The sequence below is a fragment of the Cheilinus undulatus genome, linkage group 16, assembly GCF_018320785.1.
Source record: "Cheilinus undulatus linkage group 16, ASM1832078v1, whole genome shotgun sequence".
Taxonomy (NCBI): Eukaryota; Metazoa; Chordata; class Actinopteri; order Labriformes; family Labridae; genus Cheilinus; species Cheilinus undulatus.
The window spans coordinates 6,000,495-6,023,951 of NC_054880.1; the positions used below are offsets into that span (position 1 = coordinate 6,000,495).

The 23,457-nt window shown below is 40.1% G+C and overlaps 3 protein-coding genes across 3 annotated transcripts; all 3 read left to right on the forward strand.

Moving 5' to 3' along the window:
• Positions 1-4,865, forward strand: LOC121523841 (zinc finger protein OZF-like). Its single transcript, XM_041808897.1, has 2 exons — positions 1-834; positions 3,560-4,865. Exons 1-2 carry the CDS (start codon positions 648-650, stop codon positions 4,654-4,656), a joined length of 1,284 nt encoding a protein of 427 aa, XP_041664831.1. The 5' UTR covers positions 1-647; the 3' UTR covers positions 4,657-4,865.
• Positions 4,866-6,650: 1,785 nt separating this feature from the next.
• Positions 6,651-13,428, forward strand: LOC121523854 (zinc finger protein OZF-like). Its single transcript, XM_041808911.1, has 2 exons — positions 6,651-7,110; positions 10,681-13,428. The coding sequence occupies exons 1-2, from the start codon at positions 6,927-6,929 to the stop codon at positions 11,676-11,678; spliced, it is 1,182 nt and encodes a 393-aa protein (XP_041664845.1). The 5' UTR covers positions 6,651-6,926; the 3' UTR covers positions 11,679-13,428.
• Positions 13,429-14,339: 911 nt separating this feature from the next.
• Positions 14,340-22,295, forward strand: LOC121523856 (gastrula zinc finger protein XlCGF46.1-like). The gene is made up of 2 exons (XM_041808912.1): positions 14,340-14,804; positions 20,500-22,295. Exons 1-2 carry the CDS (start codon positions 14,621-14,623, stop codon positions 21,489-21,491), a joined length of 1,176 nt encoding a protein of 391 aa, XP_041664846.1. The 5' UTR covers positions 14,340-14,620; the 3' UTR covers positions 21,492-22,295.
• Positions 22,296-23,457: the final 1,162 nt, after the last annotated feature.

Consider the following 23,457-nt stretch of genomic DNA (forward strand, 5'->3'; position numbering starts at 1 on the left):
CCATCCAGCCGAGTGTCCCTGCCTCCTATTTGTTTTAACTTATGCTTATTTTAGCATTTTGATTAAAAACGGACCGACAGACTCTCGTTCGGACACACTCTGTCTTCAGCAGCTTCGACAACCGCAATCACACTCGGCTGGAAGTCACCTGTTAGCACAGTCGCTGTTCAAATCACAACACCGGAAGTTCCCTTACTTTTTGTGGCTAACATGCTAATTCTTTCGGTTGTCACGTACGTCGCCGGTGGACACATCTGGATAATAATGGAATTCGCGTTAAAATAGAAGAGACTGTGTGGAATTACAGCAGAGAGTTTTTCTGATATCGCGTTAGAATTATTCTGTGAATTAGCGGAATGTTAGCTTACTCGCAGGAAATACACGGAGCCGGAACTCGGGCACAGCATTGTCAGACGTGCATCTACGGAGACCGAGGCTAATACTTGCAGTTTACCTAATCCAAAAATGTCAACAAGAAGCAATCTTAAAGGATTACATCATTTTCTTATTCGACAATGTCAAACGCTGTCCCGCGCTGCTAGGGTGTTAGCTTGGCTGGTTTACTAGAATTAGACGGAGGAGAGTAAACATCAGCTCATATCAAGGTTTCTGGTCTGGCATGACTGGGTGAATGATATCTTGCAAACATGTCTAAAGTGCAGTTGTTGAGATCTTTAGTGAACCAGAGACTCACTGCAGCAGCTGAGGAGATATTCCAGCTGTTTGAGAAAACCATAGCAGAGTATGAAGAGGAAATCTGTCGATCAAAACAGAAACATGGACAAGAGAAACCACAGGACGCTGTTTTCAACCTTGTAGTCGAGACTAGAGCAGGTTTGTAAAATACTTTAACCATCAAGCCATCAAATGTTATGTCAAGGCACTCAAAAAGCAGGATTAGCCGTGCTAGTGTTTGTTATATTAGTGGAAACAACCAATAAGACAAAAGAAAGTCGTAGTTGTGGTGTACAGTTGTACAAAAATGTTAGAAAAGTCCCTTTTGTTTGATTGGCAAAGTTGGGTGGTGTTTTTAAGGTCTACATGACCATGTTGTGTTGATGAACCTTGGACTGTCCAGATTCCCTGTCCACAAAGGTGAGCCACCATGCAAAGCTCCGATCTGAATCCATGTCCGCTGAGGGCGGGGTTTATGTGTACTGCAGTCCTGTCAACAATGGCCGCTGTTGTTGAAGCCTTAGATGAGCTGTAGCGACAGTTTTACCAGAACTGGGTGACACTTTTTTGTGAATCCAGAGAGCAGCGCTGAAAGCTTCTCCAACAGTAGATTGGTTTTGGCTCTCCTCCTCACCTGCCTCAGCATGAGCTGAGTCTGCAGTACGGTTCAGTTGTGCTGCAAGCTTCTAAACAATGGCTACTGCCAGTAGGGATGAGTATCAAAATCCAGTACCAACATGATACCTTTACCAACACATACAATACTGGACCAAATTACAATTCAGATATTGATGCTTCATTTTGGTAACCTGCCACCCAAATAAAAGTGTGAAATATGGAATTTGTAGTTGTTTGCATGCTTTCTGTTTAAGCAGAGCATGAATGTTGTTTGTTTTGCTGTCCAGCATGATGTCTGTGCTCTGCTCCTGTTTTACTGCCAATGGCACAGTTCGGCTGTCATGTTTACTTTATTTTTGTCTCTGATCAGAATCAGACAACCTTCATTGTCACTGTATAAAGAAAAAAATAAATTATCATGTGATGCATTTTATGCAAACATAAAACCATCAGATGCAGAAGATTCAGTAATAAATAGAATAAATAAAAAACGTGAGTGGTATAAAAGCATGATGAAAAAAATAATGGATGAATTTTGTTTTGGTTTTTTTTTCTAGTATGTTCTACTGGAATCTTTTGAAAATGTTTCTCTAGATAATATATGATACAGCTTTTATTCTCCAACAAGCTCTAAACCCATTTTTTCCCTCAAAAGTACTGATTCAGGTACCATTTAGGCCAGGGATGTCAGACTCAATCACACCAGGGGCCAGATTCTGGATTCAGGTTTAACCTGAGGGCATAACCGGTTCACCTTTTTAACCATAAACACTCTGCCTCAATTCACCGGTTATAAAATATGAAAAAAGACAAATTTGAAGGCTTAAAATCTGTGAAAAATACATTTATTAGTCCTAAGGTCAAAACATGATATTGAAATTGAAAAATAATGTTTTTAAAAGGCAAACACATTAGAAAGAAAGTCAAAATCATGAGTTTAAAAGTCAAAATATGATTCAGATTTTAAATTGAAAGTCTAAAATGTCAAACTATGGGATTATGAAGTCAAAGTTAGGAGTTGAAATTATGAGATGAAAATAAATAATTAGTTAAAAAGGTCACAATATGACTTAAAAATTAAAATTATGAATCTAAAAGTTCAAAATATTATTTAAGAAGTCAAAATTATGAGAGGAAATGCTCAAAGTACAAAAGAAAAAGTCACAATCCTAAGTTTGAGTTCTAATTGTGAGGCGCTAAATTGAAAATGTGGAATTAAAACACAAATTAATTTTTTTCCCTCATTCCTGACTTTTTTCTAATTATTTTTACTCCCTTTTTCCAGAATGTATGACTTGACAACAATATCTTAAATCATCAAGGTTACTTTTACATTTTTATACTTCTGCAGACCTCATACTGATGGGCCAGTTATAATAGAAATATGATATAATCTCCTGGGCCAGATTTGGCCCCCGGGCCTTGAGTTTAACACCCCTGGTTTAGGCATTTAAAAGTATCGCTGTAGCACAAGTACTGGAAAAAAAAACAAACAATACCCAACCCTAACTGCGAGTGAAGTGTTTGGCTCTGATGTAGCGATAGGGGCAGTTTTTTATCAGAACATGTCAGCAGTTCTTTCTTTAAGGAAGAGCATGGAGTGATGGGTTCCCTGGACAAGGTAGTGTGGTGTTCACAGTATCTGATGAAAGTCAGTCTTTCAGTTTTTGGTCCTCCTGGTCTTACTGTATTCTTGTGAGTCCTGGAATTTGACTGGCTAGAGACCAAGGTCCATGTGCATGAGAAACAGCAGAGAGCAACACTGTAGCAGCAGGAAAACAGAAGTGATACCATACGCTTACTGTGCCAGTGGCACCCAGGCTTAAGAGTTGATTGTCCAGTCAACATCTAGCCAATCAGATTGTGTTGTATTTAAGACATCTGGTAAGACAGGGGAGAGTGAACATATAACCAGAGCAGAAAGCACACACTGCAGGGGAAGCAAAGTAAATTACTTTTGGATTCTTTTTTTAATTATTGGTAAAAATAAAGTGCCAGAATGCTAATCAGAAATGCCAAATATGGGCCTCAATAACTGGCCAGGCTGAAAATCAGTCAACCCCTACACCCAGTGTATGAAACAGTCTATCTGCCATGTTAGCTTATGTAAAAATAAATGCTTTTTAATAGTTAAAAGAAGATGCCTTGGAGTTTTTTTCCTTCAATTATTTACCAGATGAATCCCATTCCAAATAGTACCTCAGACTCTTTGAGTCCATGAAGCACTCCTCTCGACATCTTTTTGATATTTTTTTTCTCTCCACAGATGTTGAGCAGCTGACGGTGAGAAAAGAAGAGATTTTCCCTGGGCAGCAGGAGTGGAGCTCCAGTCTGAACCAGGAGGACCCACCAGAGTCCCAAATCATTAAAAAAGAGGAGGACGAGCTCTGGATCAATGAGGAGGGGCAGCAGCTTAATGAGCTGATGAAGGCTGGTACCAACGAGTCCATGTTCACTTCTGTTATTGTGAAGAATGAAGATGAGGACGAGGAGAAACCGCAGTCCTCACAGCTGCATGAAAACCAAACCAAAAAGAACAAATACACGACTTTGCAGTGCTCTGAGTCTGAGACTGATGACAGTAGCTGGGACTGGGAGGAGATCAGGAGCTCTCAGTCTGGTCAGAATGTCCTCCAAAGCAGTGAAGTACCTTCAAATGATACAGAGGGAAATAACGGAGAAATACAAAACAGCTCCTCTGAATGTGCTGCAGCTTTAAGCCAGAAGACAAACCTGCTGAAAAACAACAGAAGCAAAACAGGAATGAAACCTTTCAGCTGCTCAGTTTGTGGTAAACGATACCTGCGGAAAAACTCCTTATCTACTCACATGCGACATCATTCAGAGGGAACACGCTTCAGCTGTTCGGTTTGTAAGAAGACTTTTCCATGGAAAGGAGACGTGGAGAGGCACATGAGAGTCCACACTGGAGAGAGACCGTTCAGGTGCGCCATCTGTGGTGCAAGGTTTGCTCAGAGCTCGACTTTGACGTTACACTTAAGAACTCATACAGGCGAGAAACCGTTTAGCTGCTCAGTTTGTCAAACGAGTTTCAGTCTGAGGAATAACTTGATTTTACACATGAGAAGCCACACCGGAGAGAGGCCGTACAGCTGCTCATTCTGTGGAAGGAAATTTGCACTTCGAGGGAATCTGAAACGACACCTGATTGTTCACACAGGAGAGAAAGAGTTTAGTTGTTCGGTATGTGGTCAAAGATTTGCACAACGTGGAACTCTAAAGCGACACATGACTGTTCACACCGGTGAGAGGCCCTTCAGTTGTTCTGTTTGTGGGAAGAAATTTGCTCAGCAAGTTACTCTGACAAGACACATGACAGTTCACACAGAGGAAACCCTGTAGCTGCAGCAAAAAAGTTGTTCCTCAGTATCATGAAGTACTAAAAAAATCACAGTCTATACCTGTTTCCTAATTGCTGTTGGCATTTCTATGTTAAGTGTTCTGTTTTCTGTTTGCTGTCAGAGATGTCCAATCACTTATCAACAGGCTTTGGTGTAAACAGATAAATTGTTGCATGTTGACAACAATAAACAGGCGTGACTTTGTCCGTGCTGACAAACCAGCTCCCGTTGTTGGTATTCTTGTGATTTATTTGTCTTTATAAACAGATGTCTGTATCAGCGTACAGGTATTAATCCACTGTAGATCAAACATTTCAACTTGAGCCAAGTGTCAATGCTAAGAAGTTTCTCTCCTAGCTGAAAATCGTCTGAAACTAACCCTGAAGTGAGCAGGAGAAAAGTTTTTTCTCTACTGTGGATTCTTCTGATGAACAGCACCACTCTGGGGAGAAATGACAACCTTTAAGCTGAACATATAACTGCAACACAGAAAAACCATTGCCAGGAATCTGTTTGATTCTCATGCGTAGTTTCACCAGAATTAAAGAAAAATTCACCTCTATTCACTGAAGTATAAGGCATCTATCAGGGAATGAAAGACCATTGGTTCTGCGTTCATCCGTTACCAGGAAAAACAAAAATAGAAGTCCTAAACATTATATTTTAAGTATATTTCCTTTTTTATTATGACAGAAATTGCTGCAAGCGCATGCAAAAGTTCTACCAAACTTTTTCAGTGTTTAATGCATAAGTTTGCTTGCAATTTTTTATGGATTCTTCCCTTTCCAATGCACCTGTCCTATGAAAAAAATGTTTATTTAAAGTTTGTGTCATTTTTTACAGTATCAACAACAGTTGAAATGTGGTGCTAGAAAGCATAAAAATAACCCATTTCAGACAATCATGGAGCAAGGTTGTAATAGTTTTGGATGTTTCATTAGTTTTTATTTTTATTTTGTTTTCCCTTTTGTGTTCAATTTCAGTTTAGTTTTTATTACTTTAGTTTTTATTTTGAAAAAATGCTTCATTTTAGTTTAGTTTTTATCAGTTTTGGTGTTTTAGTTTTTTATGAATAGATGTCAGGGCTGATTAGGCATTTTACATTTTTAAAAACATACTCAAACACGCTACTCTTCACTTATCATTTTATTTATTTAATGATTATGTTTGAATAAAACTCCAGACATAAAACTACCACTATGTGAAGTCTTAACCATCAGATCAGTTATTTTACACTCCCCAGACTTGTGTGTAGGTGCCAGTCAGTATGGTTATGTCAAAGACTAAAACTAAGGATATTTTGTCTCCATTTTTATTTAATTTTGGTTAGTTTTGTAAGTGCACTATACAGTTTTAGTTTGTTTTCGTTTTTATGGTAAAGCTTAGGATTTTTTTTTAGTTTCAGTTAACTAAAATGATTTTAAAATTTTTGTTTTAGTTATTTAGTTCGAACCTTGCCGTCTACATGTGTCCCGTATTATTCTGTTTTATTTCACTCAATTTCTTGCCCTTTTTCATTTCCTTTTATTTTTTAAATTGAATTCCATCCATTATATTTTATTTAATTTTATTAAATTCATCTTAGTCTGTCCTATTAATTCTATTGAATTTCATTTTTTTAATTTATTTTTATTAACTGTATTTATTTTCATTCATTTCTTTTTTTCAGTTGTATTGGATTTGTTTGTTTGTTTGTTTGTTTCATTTTATTTTATTTATTTTTTATTTTATTTTTCATTTAATTTTATGTGATTAATTTTTAAATATTTTATTCTACTTCTTTTTGTTTTATTTCCTTTTTTCAATTGTATTGGATTTGGGTTTTATATTATTTTATTTTTTTTATTTTTTTTTCCTATTATTTAATTACATTGTATTCAGCTGAAGCAGGCTCCAGCCCGCTAGGTGGCGGTAAAGTTCAGCGCCATTCCACAGAGTCAAAGAAGGCGAATTGCATCGGAAGCACATTTTCCTCACCGGGCTGCTGGCTTACGTTACTCGTCGTTAACCTCGGCTGCATTTGGAGTGAATTAAAGAGACTAAAAGTCTTAAAACGAGTTCAACTGGACTTTCTCGCAGATACTGGAGAAGTTTAAACTCAGTATTAACTACCGTTAGCTTAGCATGCGGAAGTTAGCTTGTTCGTTCGAAATGGAGGGATTCTGAAATCGACCACAGCGCTGAATGGAGGGGAGGACTTTTGTCTGAGTGGCTATCTGAAGGAAACAGGCGTTTTATTTTTGTTATATCTGATTCTTTATCTTCATTGAAATGTCTAACGTCCAGTTCCTGAGAGCTTTTGTGAACCAGAGGCTAACACTGGCGGCTGAAGAGATTTTTGGGCTGTTTGAAAGGACGATAGCAGAGTACGAGGAGAAACTCCAACGATCTGAAGAGAACCAACAGAAACTTCTGGACTCTTTCTACAACCCTAAAGTCCTTTTACACAGAGCAGGTCTGTATAATCCCATGTTTTACACATTTCTCAGCAGATCCAGCTACAGACATTATTACAGACACGGTTAGTTATGAGAACTATGAACTAAAGCTCTGATGATCAGTGATACAGAGCAATGGTGGAAAGGGGTTTTGCCATGATAGTAGGATTTTGTACCCTAGCAAAAATCATAAAACATATCCAATACTTCTTGACATTTAATCTTATACCGTAGGAAAGCCTGTTTATTTCCCTTTTAATGATGCTCCATTTGTAAGGATCATGCATTTGTGGGATGAGCAGCAGAGCTGAGTATGTGGGTTGCATCCATGAAAAACTTGCAGAATCTCTGCAAATGCAGAGCAAGGTTTATCAGAATCAGAATCTGGTTTTATTGCCAAGTACATTTTCACATACAAGGAATTGGACTTGGTGTTTGATGCAAAACAAGTAACAGAGAGGAAGAATAAAATTATTAACAAGCTATTAAAAACAAGATAAAAATGTCATGTATCACTTAAATAGATGTTTACAAAAGAAATTTATGAATGTATTAGCAAAATAAAATACAAAGTAAAACGTAAACATGACATAGAGTATGTACAAAGGTTCAAAAAGGTAGAAACTGTACAGGTGTGCAGGTTTACTGATGAATAGCTTTTAGTGCAATTTTAACTAAATGAGTAGGGCACAGACAGTGTGCAGTTATAAACAGCCGAGATAAAGTCCAGTGAGTGTTAATGTAACACGTAAGTCTGTGTAAACATGCATTTTTCTCTCTGCTGATTCTGAGGTTCAGTGAGAGTCTGTAGGGGGAGGGGGAGTGCTGGAGTACTGTTCATTAGACTGACAGCAGAGGGGAAGAAACTGTTCTTGTGGTGGGAGGTTTTGTTCCTGATGGACCTCAGCCTCCTGCCAGAGAGGAGGGCCTCAAAAAGTCAGTGTTCAGGGTGAGAGGGGTCAGCCGCAATTTTACCTGCGCACCTCAGGGTCCTGGAGGCATACAGGTCATGGAGAGATGAAGGTTGCAGCCACTCACCCTCTCTGCAGAGCAGATGATATGCTGCAGCCTGTTTCTGTCCCTCGTCGTGGCTGCAGCGTACCAGACTGTGGTGAAGGAGGTGAGGATGGACTTGATGATGGCAGTGTAGACGATGGTTGAATTTCTTCAGCTGCCTCAGGAAGTACATCCTCTGCTGGGCTTTTTTGATAAGGGAGCTGATATTGAGCTCCCACGTGGGGCCCATTGCACAAAACTAGGATAAGGGATTAAGCCGAGATTTCTTGGTTATCCTGGCTCAACTTATCCGTGATCTGGTTGCACAAAAGGGGGATGTGTTATGACATAAGTTACCATGGAGATTTATTCTGTGGAGCTAGCCTGCACCAGACCAGGCTAAGTTCCAGGATCTATTTAATCTCATCCCTTATCTCAGTCAGCAGTCACCACAAATGGAAACCAATAGTTATTCCACTGCCCACTACACAATGTTATCACATTCAACTAGACCCACTGTCATTATCTAAACATTTGTGACATTAAATTTCAATAATTTTAGATGAATGATTATTTTAGATGATTTTGCAATCATTAGATAATTTACAGTTTCCCATAGACTATATATGCCATATAAATATAAGTACACACCAAAGAGTAGCATGAAGTTCCTTTATTGAACAAGGACAAATCAAAGCAAGTAAACCATCAGCTCCTTTCAAAACTGAAGTCACACAATGACTCAACAAAATAGAAAGCACAGAATCAAAGCATATTATAGAACATAAGAATAAATGCACATTCAAAGATCTGTATATAATACACCCCACATGTCTGCACACTGAAATAAATGCAGGACAAATCCATACACAACAAATGGACAGACAAATGAATGGATGCAGTAGCCTCCCTGCCAGCTTGTATACATACAGTATACAACACAAACAACATGAGAGGCCAAATCAGTTTAAATTGAATTTAATAAAACACAATTTCCTCTGTCAATGCATGTCATATTTAACAGAAATTCACAGCATGCGTCTCCGCCACTGCAGGACATATTTAACTTAAATTTAAAGCTTGCATGTTAACTAAAATAATTTAACACATATTGGTCCCTGACCAGCCAACCACTGTCATCATGAGGGAAGATGGCAGGATGGTCCAAGTCCATGAGTGATGACCCTCTGGGGGCCCTGTCCTTCCTCAGGCAGGCCACATTGTGGAGGACAGCACAGGCTACAGTGATGTCACATGCCCTCAAAGGGCTGACCCTTAAGTCTTGAAGACAGTGAAAGCGTGCCTTTAGGAGGCCAAAGGTCATTTCAGTCCTGGCCCTTGTCCTGGCATGGGCATGATTGTAGGCATGCTGTGCTTCCTGGCAGTCTGTGAATGGTGTCAGGAGAAAAGGCCGACAGGCATACCCCCTGTCCCCCAGCAACACACCAGAGAATTCACCTGTCAATACAAAATCCCATCATCACAACCTCATAATAGAGTGACATTCTTGACACAGCTATGATGTAAAAAGTGGTTATTAATAGATGTTGTGTGGCTCACCGTGTGATAGGCGCTAATAGATTCCAGAGGTCCGAAAGACTCAGGAGTCATGGACCGAGCCAGGCCACTTTGCCACAACATTGCTGATGAGACAGTCAGCATTGCAGACCATCTGAAATTATAAGATGAAGACTATTGCATAAACGTGCATACATATAGGCAAATGAAACAACAGAGGAGCATAGAGCATGAGGAGTTAAGATAAGATTTTACAATCTGATGGAGTTGCATTTACACAATTTCACTCACATCTGCAGTCAATTTCACTTACAATTTGAAATGATTCATAATCAGAGTATGTTTTTGGAGATGTTAATGAACTATTTGGATTGTAGGCTAATTGTGATGGTGTCAGCGGAGCAGTGAGTGTGTATTTGCGCACTACTTACGCATTCAGGCGGTCCGCGATACTTTGCCACGATTTCGCTCATTTTGTAGATGTAGCAGTGTTGCCTTTCTTTTTTATTTGGTCCTTTACCTCCTCATAAGCCTCCATGAGGATTTCTGCCTCCGATGGGGAAAAGTACACCGCTCTCGTTGTCATGGTGAATTGGTGAATCTGTGATCAATGGCGGGGTATATTTGAAGAAGCCGCGTGTGCGCACTAATCCAGGATTTGTTTCACCTGGCTTGATGAAGCCATGTCTGCTCATCTTGGCTTGGTCTTTTTGCAACCAATTAAGCCTGGACACTCTTGTTTATGATTCGTTGAACCCAGATCAGTCATTTATCCTGGATGTCCCAGTCCTACTTTTGTGCAACGGGCCCTAGATGATTGATGAAAACTTAACTTGCATTTCATCAGTGTTTATCATTAAAAGATCTATTTTAGCTCATCTTTGTTTTCCTTGTGGAAAAAGGTAGTCATTGAACATTTTTAGTCACAGTTTTGCCACAAAAATCTATTTTTATGCAAAATCCAATTCCCCCCCCAAAATGTCCCAAAGCTATTTGTGCTTATTTGCTTTTGGGAGTTTGTTATTAATTGTTACAGTCTGTAAAACCATTGTGTTTTTTCTGACTCTCCACAGAAGTCCAGGAGCCAGTGGTGCAACAAGAAGAGGCTCCTCATGAGCAGCAAGAGAGGAGCTCTGGTTTGAACCAGGAGAGTCAAACGGAGGTTTCCATCATCAAAATCGAAGAAGATGAACTTTGGGTGCAGCCTCAAGGACTGATGGAGGGGTCCATATTCATGCCTGCTGCTGTAAAGATTGAAGAAGAAGAGAAACTTCAGTCCTCACAGCTTCATGAGAACCCAGCAGAAGAGGACAGAGACACTTTCCAGCCACAAGAATCCGATTCTGATGACAGTGCTTGTGATGGGGAGATCAGTGAATCTCAGTCTGGTAGTGAGGAATCAGCCAGTGATACAGGGAGTGACACTGGAAATACTTCCGCCAGCTCCTCTGAAGAGGCCACAGACCAAGAGAGACATCTGCTGTATTACTGTGGGCAAGATAAAGGATCAGAACCAGTCGACTGTTCACTTTGCAAGCATCGCAGGACATCCAACTTAAAGCAGAGACCTTTTAAGTGCTCCATCTGTAATCAGACATTTAATCAGATGGCCGCTTTGACCAGGCACGCAAGAGTTCATACCAGCGAGACATCTTTCAGCTGTGCATTTTGTGGTCTGAAATTTGCCCTTCAAAGAACTTTACAACAACATATCGCGATCCACACGGGAGAAAAACCACATAGTTGTTCAGTTTGCGGTCTAAAATTTGCCCTTCATGGAGCACTCAAACGACACATGCTTGTCCACCAGGGGGAGAAACCATTTAGCTGCTCAGTTTGTGGCAACAAGTTTACACTAATAGGTAGTCTGAAGCGACACATGGCTACTGCACACTTGGATGAGAAACTATTTATGTGTCAAATCTGTGGCAACACATTCACACAAAGCTGGAGGCTGAAACGGCACATGGTTGTCCACAAAGATGAGAAACCGTATAGTTGCTCCATGTGTGATAAAAGTTTTGCAGAATCCCACAGTCTGAGAATGCACATGGCTGTTCACAGACAGTAGCTCTCCTGTGTTTACCACACGTAGATGATGGACAGATTATTCCCAGCTGCCCAAGTATATCTGCCAACCTTTTATTTTTTCATCTGTGTTTAACAAGAGAGACATCTACTGGTATGTACCTCAGTGGGTGAAGTAGTTTGATTTTTATTTCAGCATGCATGTTAACAAGTAAGGACTTAAAGACTGTGTCTCACATGCCAGGAGCCTAGATGATACAAGTGTCACCTTTTTTCACCACGAGTCGTGTGCCAGTGCAATATTAATCAACAAAACTATGATGGCAAATGTTGTCAACAGCATTTTCTCCATGAGGAAGAGGAGACTAAGACCGACTAAAACCAGATTTTGGTAATTAAAAAAGTAAAAAGTAAGCAAAAAGTAAGTTGCATGATAATTACAAAACTTCAAATTAAGTTGGTATAACATCAATAACTGATTAACCAGGCTGACGTGTGCTGTAAGGCTTTGCCTCAGTACTTAAAATCGGGTCCAAATAAATGTCAGGAAACCTGATTTGTGGCCACACCGTCCAGGACACAGTGCGGATCTCTGATGAGTCTAAATATCCCCAATTTAAGATGGATATTGGTTTTTTTACCTCGCATTTTCACACTCCTCATAGAGCAGACAGCTGTGTTTTGCAGCCCGACTGAACGGTTGTGTTGCACACTGAAACCCTCTATTGTGTGTGTCGCTCCACCCTTCTGGGTTGGATTGGTAAGCTTGGTACTCCAATGGAAGGGTGCCAAAAAAAAAAAAAACATAGGATGTACGAGTCAGTTATTTGGTAAACTTTCCAACTTTTGAAAATGGAAACGCGTACTGTGCTGTACCAAACTGAACCGTACCTCTCAGTGGAAACAAACTATTATTCACAGGGAAGATAAACACAGATCAGATAGACTTCTACTCTTGCCTGGACCTGACACATCCTACAGCACTAGAGATGATATGCACCATAGCTGTCAATAAACACACAGTCTGATGCTTATTTGGTTCAAAGTGACGCTTGTGACTCTAAAATAAGTCAGAATAAAGCACCATCCATATAGATTAATGTCTGGTGTTAAGACAGAAATGGTTCACCATCCAGGGACAGATTGTTCATTTATAGCAAATACTGATGTGTGTTTGTGTTTCAAGGTTCACTCAGGCCAAATTATGTTTGTTGGAACTCAGGGATGAGGATAAGAATGTCATTATCACCCTGTCTCTTTGCTTCTTCAGTTCATTTTCAAATGTGTTAATGTCCATCTGTTTAAGTTGACGTGTTCAGTAGTTTAGTATCAATACAAATATTGTATTATTTCATCCTGAAAACACTGGAGTTATCCAGACTGGATGAAGGGAGTTCAGTGTTTGTTTTGGATTGAATTATTTTTGTACATTTTAGAAGGAAATATGTTTTTTTTTTCTGTTTCAGATCTTGTAATGAAGACACGGATAAACCTCACGTCTGTGAAGGTAACCTTTATTGGAAGGGTGTCTGAAACTTTACTGGAATTAAAAAAGGCTCCACTCATGCAAGAGAAAAGCTGATTAACCAAAATTCTACTAGAGATGTTTATGTTGTTTTTAGTACTAATGAAGGAGAGAGATTGGAAATGAAAATGTGACTTTAGGTGTCACTGATTAAGCACTGGAGTTTCTAGTTCTCTTACAAGCAACCATAAATGTGACAAATGGAGTTTTTGCATTTGTAAAAAAAATTGCATTTCAAATGTTTCAGTAGATTTATTATCTTGTAATAAAGTTCAAACATTCAAAGAGCATCCTTGTCTGTGATTTGCTGGACTTAGAAATGTACAAGGATTATTCAGGAGCTAAAAACATTTGAGTGTGAACGACCATAGAAGATCAGTCACCAGCAATTATTTGCCTCAAGACATGTTTACAGTGGGTGCTAAAGAGCATGGTGTACTTCCTGCATGCATTTCAAAGTAAAAGCCCACCTGTTTTTCTATTAAAAGACCAGCTGTGATTTCGCTGCTTTTATTCTGAATCTTTTTCCCATGTAATTATTTTCAATATTGAAGCCACTTTGCAAGGTGTAAGGAACTCATATCCCCCTGAGACCCAAGCTTTTATTTTGAACACATTTTTTTTCTCCCACTTCTTTGAGATGAGAACGACCAATAAAACCTGAGCCTCATCCTTGAACAGGAAGTAGTTTACACTAACAAATGTGTATCAGGACAAAAGGCTTATCTCATACTACAACACACAAAACATCTCAGTTTTCACTTGTTGGGAGTAACTTTCACATTTAACGTGTTTTTTAAATTCTATACATCTATTTCTTTTTATTTCATTTCAATTTTTTTTTCAATTGTATTGGATTTGTTTTTTGTTTTTGTTTTATTTTATTTATTTTTATTTAATGTGATTATTTTTTAAATATTTTATTCTATTTCAATTTATCAAATTGCTTCTTTTCAATTGTATTGATTTTTTTTTGTTAATTTTATGTTATTTTTCATTTAATTTATGTGATTAATTTTTAAATATTTTATTATTTAATTTTGATTTTCTTTTAATTACATTGTATTCAGCTGAAGCAGGCTCCAGCCCGCTAGGTGGCGGTAAAGTTCAGCGCCATTCCACAGAGTCAAAGAAGGCGAATTGCATCGGAAGCACATTTTCCTCACCGGGCTGCTGGCTTACGTTACTCGTCGTTATCCTCGGCTGCATTTGGAGTGAATTAAAGAGACTAAAAGTCTTAAAACGAGTTCAGCTGGACTTTCTCGCAGATACTGGAGAAGTTTAAACTCAGTATTAGCTACCGTTAGCTTAGCATGCGGAAGTTAGCTTGTTCGTTCGAAATGGAGGGATTCTGAAATCGACCACAGCGCTGAATGGAGGGGAGGACTTTTGTCTGAGTGGCTATCTGAAGGAAACAGGCGTTTTATTTTTGTTATATCTGATTCTTTATCTTCATTGAAATGTCTAACGTCCAGTTCCTGAGAGCTTTTGTGAACCAGAGGCTAACACTGGCGGCTGAAGAGATTTTTGGGCTGTTTGAAAGGACGATAGCAGAGTACGAGGAGAAACTCCAACGATCTGAAGAGAACCAACAGAAACTTCTGGACTCTTTCTACAACCCTAAAGTCCTTTTACACAGAGCAGGTCTGTATAATCCCATGTTTTACACATTTCTCAGCAGATCCAGCTACAGACATTATTACAGACACGGTTAGTTATGAGAACTATGAACTAAAGCTCTGATGATCAGTGATACAGAGCAATGGTGGAAAGGGGTTTTGCCATGATAGTAGGATTTTGTACCCTAGAAAAAATCATAAAACATATCCATACCTGTTTTTTTTACCACAGTATAAAAGAGACAGGGAAATTTTCCATTATTTTAAATAATACAAATTGAAGGCAAAGTCCTCAGACTGTCAAAATTGCATTAAAAATGTGTGATGCCTAGGTTTTTGGCTGTCTGGATCATTTTTTGGTTGTAAGTTTTGTTGAAAAATACGACTGAAGACAGATTAAAGTTTCTGTATGTTTTATTCATATTAAAATGGCCTGCATGATATTGGGGGGAGTGCTTAGCACAAAAAGTAAGGAAGTTTGTGTTTGGTACATAATTTCTTTGTTGTCACAATACTTCTTGACATTTTATCTTATACGGTAGGAAAGCCTGTTTATTTCCCTTTTAATGATGCTCCATTTGTAAGGAACATGCATTTGTGGGATGAGCAGCAGAGCTGAGTATGTGGGTTGCATCCATGAAAAAACTTGCAGAATCTCTGCAAATGCAGAGCAAGGTTTATCAGAATCAGAATCGGGTTTTATTGCCAAGTACATTTTCACATACAAGGAATTTGACTTGGTGTTTGGTGCAAAACAAGTAACAGAGAGGAAGAATAAAATTATTAACAAGCTATTAAAAACAAGATAAAAATGTCATGTATCACTTAAATAGATGTTTACAAGAATCCCATACAAAATTCTCCTGTTTGTTTTTAAAGCCCTCCATGACCTCACTCCGAGCTACATCAAAGAACTCTTAAGACCCTACAGTACAGCTAGACCCCTCAGATCATCAGATCAAGGACTACTAACCATCCCACGATCACACCCTAAACTTGGCGACAGGGCTTTTTCAGTAGCCGCTCCAACACTCTGGAACAACTTACCATCACTTATACGATCAGCTGATTCTGTGGACTGCTTCAAAAAACACTTAAAGACTCACTTTTATTCTCTTTCTTTTTTGATAGTTAATCCCCCCTGGCTCTGTGTCTTTGTTTCCTCCTTGTTCTATGTCTGACCCATTTTGTGTGTGTCCATGTGCGTGTGTGTTTTTCTGTCTGAGATCGCTATTGCCCCCTTGACCTATAACACTGTAAATCAGTGTGTACCTGGTATGCCTATATGTACTTGCATACTTATGGGTATGTCACTATTATGTTGTCTATGTTATGCTTTAAACACACTTCCAACATCATGGTGTTTTACTCTGTGTTTTTAAATAACTATTCAAAATTTTCCTGTACAGCACTTTGGTACAAACTCTGTTTGTTCTGAAAGTGCTCTATAAATAAAGTTGACCTTGACCTTGACAAGAGAAAAAAAATATATACAGTGCTTAACAAATTTATTAGACCACCACCCATAGTAAGGTTTATGCCACAGCTGCCCTAAATTAACAGCATTGGTAGTTACCAAAATCATTTTTTATGTTTCTGCAATGTAAATACACCAATATGTAGAAGCTCTTTAACCCAAATTATATTTTTATTATAAAATATAATTATTATTATTGTTATCCATGAATTTTCAAATTAACTGATTTATAAAAAAAAAAAAAAAAAATACTAAAGGTCATCATTATTTCATGATTCATATGTCAAATTATAGTTATTTACTTGCATTCCTGAACAGAAAAATGAGTTTTAGTGGTTGAATGTTATGCTTGATTAATTTCTGACAACTCGGAGAAGCCCAGTGAGCCGGCTCAAATTTGGGTATGAAAGCACTTCATGATGCTGGATGGTCTCTGAGACAAATAGGGAAAGACATGAAGTGTTCTCACAGTGTGGTCAAGTCTGCTTTGGAGTCAATTGTCCAGACTGGTACTCACAAGATGCACCAAGGAAGAGGCAGGAAACCAAAGTTAACTGAAGCAGATGTCAGACACCTCAAGTTTGAAGTACTAGAGACAGAAGGAAGAGCACTGCTGATATTCAGGCAGAGATGAATGCTTCTAGATCAGAGTCTGAGAAAGTCTCCAGAATGACCATAAGCAGACGACTGATGGAACAAGGCTTAAAGGGAAGAATAGCTGCTAAGAAGCCATTATTGAGGCCTGCAAACATCCAGAAACGCCTCAGATTTGCCAGGGAGCACAAACACTGGACTGTTGATGACTGGAAGAAGGTACTCTGGATGGACGAGTCCAAGTTTGAACTATTGGGTCAGCATGGTCGTGTTTATGTCTGCAGAAAAGCTGGAGAACGTTTTGATGCCAGATGCACCCACAGTGAAACATGGTGGAGAGTCCATTATGGTATGGGGTTCCATTTGTGGATACGGCGTGTGAAAATGGGCAGTATCATGAACAAGCACATCTACCACAACATCTGAGTGCATCATGGAATCTCTTCTGGACTGAATCTGATTGGTCGTGGGTTCATATACCAACAAGTTTAGTTTAGTTTTAAAAAAGTTTTTGAAATATTTCTACAATATTTGTTTTCTCGTTTTTATGACAGGTGGTCCAATAAATTTGTTAAGCACTGTATATGAATTTAGGAGCAAAGTAAAACGTAAATATCACATGGAGTATGTACAAAGGTCCATAAAGGTAGAAACTGAACAGGTGTGCAGGTTTACTGATGAATAGCTTTTAGTGCAATTTTAACTAAATGAGTAGGGCACACACAGTGTGCGGTTACAAACAGCCAAGATAAAGTCCAGTGAGTGTTAATGTAACACATAAGTCTGTATAAACATGCATTTTTCTCTCTGCTGATTCTGAGGTTCAGTGAGAGTCTGTAGGGGGAGGGGGAGTGCTGGAGTACTGTTCATTAGACTGACAGCAGAGAGGAAGAAACTGTTCTTGTGGTGGGAGGTTTTGTTCCTGATGGACCTCAGCCTCCTGCCAGAGAGGAGGGCCTCAAAAAGCCAGTGTTCAGGGTGAGAGGGGTCGGCCGCAATTTTACCTGCGCGCCTCAGGGTCCTGGAGGCATACAGGTCATGGAGAGATGAAGGTTGCAGCCACTCACCCTCTCTGCAGAGCAGATGATATGCTGCAGCCTGTTTCTGTCCCTCGCCGTGGCTGCAGCGTACCAGACTGTGGTGAAGGAGGTGAGGATGGACTTGACAATGGCAGTGTAGACGATGGTTGAATTTCTTCAGCTGCCTCAGGAAGTAATAATAATATTAATATTAATAATATTAATACATTTTATTTATACGCGCCTTTCTGAACACTCAAGGTCACTTTACATATAAAAACAAGTACAATAAAACAATAGATAAAAGCAAACACAATATAAAATGGGACAAAGAATGAAGAATTACAATGAATAAGCAATCCTGAACAGGTGGGTTTTGAGTCGAGATTTGAAGAGAGGGAGAGAGTCAATGTTCCGGATGTCTGGTGAGAGTGAGTTCCAGAGTTGGGGAGCAGAGCGGCTTAAAGCTCTACTCCCCATGGTGCTGAGGCGGGCAGAGAGCATGGTGAGGTGGATGGAGGAGGAGGATCCCAGGGAGCGGGAGGAGGTGGCTTAGTGGAGGAGATCGGAGAGATAAGGGGGGGGTGAGAATGTGGATAGCCTTGAATGCATACAGGAGGATTTTGAACTCTATTCTCAATTTAACCGGGAGCCAGTGGAGCTGCTGTAGGACGGGGGTGATGTGGTGAAATGAGGGAGTTTTGTGATGATGCGAGCAGCTGAGTTCTGAGCCAGTTGAAGTTTATGGAGAGATTTGTGAGGGAGACCAAAGAGAAGAGAACTGCAGTAGTTAATATGGAAGGTAACGAGGCTGTGGACAAGAGTAGAAGTTGTATGGGGGGTGAGGGAGGGGCAGAGGCGATTGATGTTGCGTAGATGGAAATATGCAGACCGGGTTCCACTATTGATGTGAGCTTGGAAAGATAGGGAGCTGTCGAGGATGACACCCAGACTTTTAACCTGAGGGGTGGAGGAGACTGAGGAGCCATCGAGGGTGAGGGAGAGACGGCTTTGGATTAAGTGGATTTGGTGCCAATGAGGAGGACTTCTGTTTTGTCGCTGTTTAATTTAAGGAAGTTTGAAGTGAACCAGGATTTTATTTCAGAGAGGCAGTCGGTGAGGGAGTGGGGTGGAAATGAGGAGTTGGGTTTACTGGAGAGGTAGAGCTGGGTGTCATCTGCGAAGCAGTGAAAATGGATGTTGAATTCATGGAAAATATTTCCATGGGGAAGGAGGTAGATTATGAAAAGAAGGGGCCCCAGGATAGAGCCTTGGGGCACACCTGAAATGACGGGGGAGGGCTGGGATGTGAAGGATTTTAGATGCATGAACTGAGTACAGCCTGAGAGGTAGGAGTGAAACCAGTCAAGGGGGGTGGAAGTGATGCCAATGGGAGATAATCTATTGAGGAGGATGGTGTGAAACATTGTGTCAAAGGCCGCACTCAGATCAAGGAGGATGAGGATGGAGAGTAAAAAGGGGGCAGCTGCTATGAGGAGGTCATTGGTGATTTTTATGAGGGTCGTTTCTGTACTATGGCGGGGCAGAAACCAGACTGGAGTTGTTCGTAGAGGGAATTGTGACTTAGATGGGAGTGGAGTTGAGTGGTGAGTAATTTTTCAAGGATTTTGGAGATGAAAGGTAGATTAGAGATGGGATGGGGGTTATAGAAATTGTTGGGAACCAGGTTTTTTCAGTATAGGGGTGACTGCGGCAGTTTTGAAGAGGGAGGGAACAATTCCAGTGGTGAGTGAGGAGTGGATGATGGCAGATATGAGGGGGAGGCAGGATTTGACCAGAGCTGTGGGGAGGGGATCAAGCTGGCATGTGGAGGGCTTGAATTTTTGGATGAGGGCTGAGGCAGCAGGAAGTGGCTGAGAGTGCGGGGTAAGTTCAGAGGAGGAGAGAGGTGATGGATTAGAGTCCAAGTGCTGGTGGATTGTGTGAATTTTTTTCATTGAAAAAGAGAAGTAGGGAGTTACAGGTTTTTTTTGAAGAGGGAGCTGATAGTGAGCTCCCACGTGAGGTCCTGGATGATGAGGGTCCCCATGAAGTGGAAAGAGTCCACAGTGGAAAGTGTGGAGTCACAGAGGGAGACTATCAGAGTCTACCTCCAGAACTTGGGAGTGGAGAGGATGGACTGGCCTGCCAGCAGTCCTGACCTAAACCCCATTGAACACTTGTGGGATCAGCTTGGGAGTGCTATTCATGCCAGAGTGACCAACACAGCCACATTGTCTAACTTGCTACAAATGCTGGTTGAAGAATGGGATGCCATCCCACAGCAGTGTGTGACCAGGCTGGTGGCCAGCATGAGGAGGAGGAGCCAGGCTGTTGTGTCTGTTTCTGGTTCTTCTGCTACTGAGGCTCCTGTTTGCTAAACGATGAAATTGTTAAATGCCAGTCTGTCTTGGTTTCGTTAGACTTCAATCATCCAATCCACCAAACACCTCTCTTTAATGTGAGCCACAGGAGCTAGCTCCCATTTGAGTGCCAGTTTCTTTTCCTTCGTCCTTTGTCTTTATTTAGTCCTCATTTAAAAAGCCAAACTGTTACCAAATAAATGTTGGGAGTTTGTTATTAATTATTACAGTCTGTAAAACCATTGTGTTTTTTCTGACTCTCCACAGAAGTCCAGGAGCCAGTGGTGCAACAAGAAGAGGCTCCTCATGAGCAGCAAGAGAGGAGCTCTGGTTTGGACCGGGAGAATCAAACGGAGGTTTCCATCATCAAAATCGAAGAAGATGAACTTTGGGTGCAGCCTCAAGGACTGATGGAGGGGTCCATATTCATGCCTGCTGCTGTGAAGATTGAAGAAGAAGAGAAACTTCAGTCCTCACAGCTTCATGAGAACCCAGCAGAAGAGGACAGAGACACTTTCCAGCCTCAAGAATCCGATTCTGATGGGGAGATCAGAGAATCTCAGTCTGGTAGTGAGGAATCAGCCAGTGATACAGGGAGTGACACTGGAAATACTTCCGCCAGCTCCTCTGAAGAGGCCACAGACCAAGAGAGACATCGGCTGTATCACTGTGGGCAAGATAAAGGACCAGAACCAGTCGACTGTTCACTTTGCAAGAACATCGCTGAGCATCGCAGGACATCCAACTTAGAGCAGAGACCCTTTAAGTGCTCCATCTGTAATCAGACATTTAATCAGATGGCCGCTTTGACCAGGCACGCAAGAGTTCATACCAGCGACACATCATTCAGCTGTGCATTTTGTGGTCTGAAATTCGCCCTTCAAAGAACTTTACAACAACATATCGCGATCCACACGGGAGAAAAACCACATAGTTGTTCAGTTTGCGGTCTAAAATTTGCCCTTCATGGAGAGCTCAAACGACACATGCTTGTCCACCAGGGGGAGAAACCATTTAGCTGCTCAGTTTGTGGCAACAAGTTTACACTAAAGGGTAGTCTGAAGCGACACATGGCTACACACTTGGATGAGAAACCATTTAGGTGTCAAATTTGTGGCAACACATTCACACAGAGCGGGAGTCTAAAACGACACATGGTTGCCCACAAAGATGAGAAACCGTATAGTTGCTCCATGTGTGATAAAAGTTTTGCAGAATCCCACAGTCTGAGAATGCACATGGCTGTTCACAGACAGTAGCTCTCCTGTGTTTACCACACGTAGATGATGGACAGATTATTCCCAGCTGCCCAAGTATATCTGCCAACCTTTTATTTTTTCATCTGTGTTTAACAAGAGAGACATCTACTGGTATGTACCTCAGTGGGTGAAGTAGTTTGATTTTTATTTCAGCATATATGTAAACAAGTAATGACTTAAAGACTGTGTCTCACATGCCAGGAGCCTAGATGATAGAAGTTTCTCCTGTTTTTACCACGAGTCATGTGCCAGTGTAAAATTAATCAACAAAACTATGATGGCAAATGTTGTCAACAGCATTTTTTCCATGAGGAAGAGGAGACTAAGACCGACTAAAACCAGATTTTGATGATAAAAACTCTGACAAAAAGTAAGTTGCATGATAATTACAAAACTTCAAATTAAATTGGTATAACATCAGTCACTGATTAACCAGGCTGATGTGTGCTGTCAGGCTTTACCTCAGTACTTGAATTCGGGTCACATAAATGTCAGGAAATCGGTGTTAATTTCATCAACTAAAACTATAAAAATATTCGTCCACAGCCTTTTTTTCATAACAAAACTAGACTAAGACTAACAAAAATAGATCTTGGATGACTCAAACTGACAAGAACTAAGTACAGTTTTCGTCAAGATGACTAAAACTAGACTAAAATGTAATGTAGTTTTCGTCTGATATTCAAAATCTGTGATATTTCTCCACTGTGGGTAAATCTGTAATAAAATGGTGCATCTATAGCTTTTCTGCCTCTCAGCTGTAGAAAGCAGGGACCCCAGGTTTGGCAGAGTGCATAGAGCACACTACCATGATTTGGTACCAGATTTAGGCAAGAGAATAAATGCTTGGACTAAAAGTAAAGCCTGAAATGTGAGGACTTTATGGACTAAAACTAGACTAAAATGTTTTGTGTTTTCGTCAGCTCAAACTAGACTAAAACTAAAAAGGATAGAAATGACTAATATGTGACTAAAACTAAAATACATTTAATTCAAAGACTAAAAAAATAGCTGCCAAATTAACACTACAGGAAACCTGATTTGTGGCCACACCGTCCAGGACACAGTGCGGATCTCTGATGAGTCTAAATATCCCCAATTTAAGATGGATATTGGTTTTTTTACCTCGCATTTTCACACTCCTCATAGAGCAGACAGCTGTGTTTTGCAGCCCGACTGAACGGTTCTGTCGCACACTGAAACCCTCTATTGTGTGTGTCGCTCCACCCTTCTGAGTCGGATTGGTAAGCTTGGTACTCCAATAGAAGGGTGCCAAAAAAAAAACATTGGATGTACGAGTCAGTTATGTGCTAAACTTTCCAACTTTTGAAAATGGAAACGCGTACTGTGCTGTACCAAACTGAACCGTACCTCTCAGTGGAAACAAACTATTATTCACAGGGAAGATAAACACAGATCAGATAGACTTCTACTCTTGCCTGGACCTGACACATCCTACAGCACTAGAGATGATATGCACCATAGCTGTCAATAAACACAGTCTGATGCTTATTTGGTTCAAAGTGATGCTTGTGACTCTAAAATAAGTCAGAGTAAAGCACCATCCATATAGATTAATGTCTGGTGTTAAGACAGAAATGGTTCACCATCCAGGGACAGATTGTTCATTTATAGCAAATACTGATGTGTGTTTGTGTTTCAAGGTTCACTCAGGCCAAATTATGTTTGTTGGAACTCAGGGATGAGGATAAGAATGTCATTATCACCCTGTCTCTTTGCTTCTTCAGTTCATTTTCAAATGTGTTAATGTCCATCTGTTTAAGTTGACATGTTCAGTAGTTTAGTATCAATACAAATATTGTATTATTTCATCCTGAAAACACTGGAGTTATCCAGACTGGATGAAGGGAGTTCAGTGTTTGTTTTGGATTGAATTATTTTTGTACATTTTAGAAGGAAATATGTTTTTTTTTCTGTTTCAGATCTTGTAATGAAGACACGGATA

Bases quoted from the DNA above. Each gene is read 5' to 3' on its own strand.
- LOC121523854 (XM_041808911.1), top strand. From the start codon at position 6,927: ATGTCTAACGTCCAGTTCCTGAGAGCTTTTGTGAACCAGAGGCTAACA. The intron at 7,111-10,680 runs GTCTGTATAATC...GACTCTCCACAG, and splicing joins AGTCCTTTTACACAGAGCAG to AAGTCCAGGAGCCAGTGGTG.
- LOC121523856 (XM_041808912.1), top strand. From the start codon at position 14,621: ATGTCTAACGTCCAGTTCCTGAGAGCTTTTGTGAACCAGAGGCTAACA. The intron at 14,805-20,499 runs GTCTGTATAATC...GACTCTCCACAG, and splicing joins AGTCCTTTTACACAGAGCAG to AAGTCCAGGAGCCAGTGGTG.
- LOC121523841 (XM_041808897.1), top strand. From the start codon at position 648: ATGTCTAAAGTGCAGTTGTTGAGATCTTTAGTGAACCAGAGACTCACT. The intron at 835-3,559 runs GTTTGTAAAATA...TTCTCTCCACAG, and splicing joins TGTAGTCGAGACTAGAGCAG to ATGTTGAGCAGCTGACGGTG.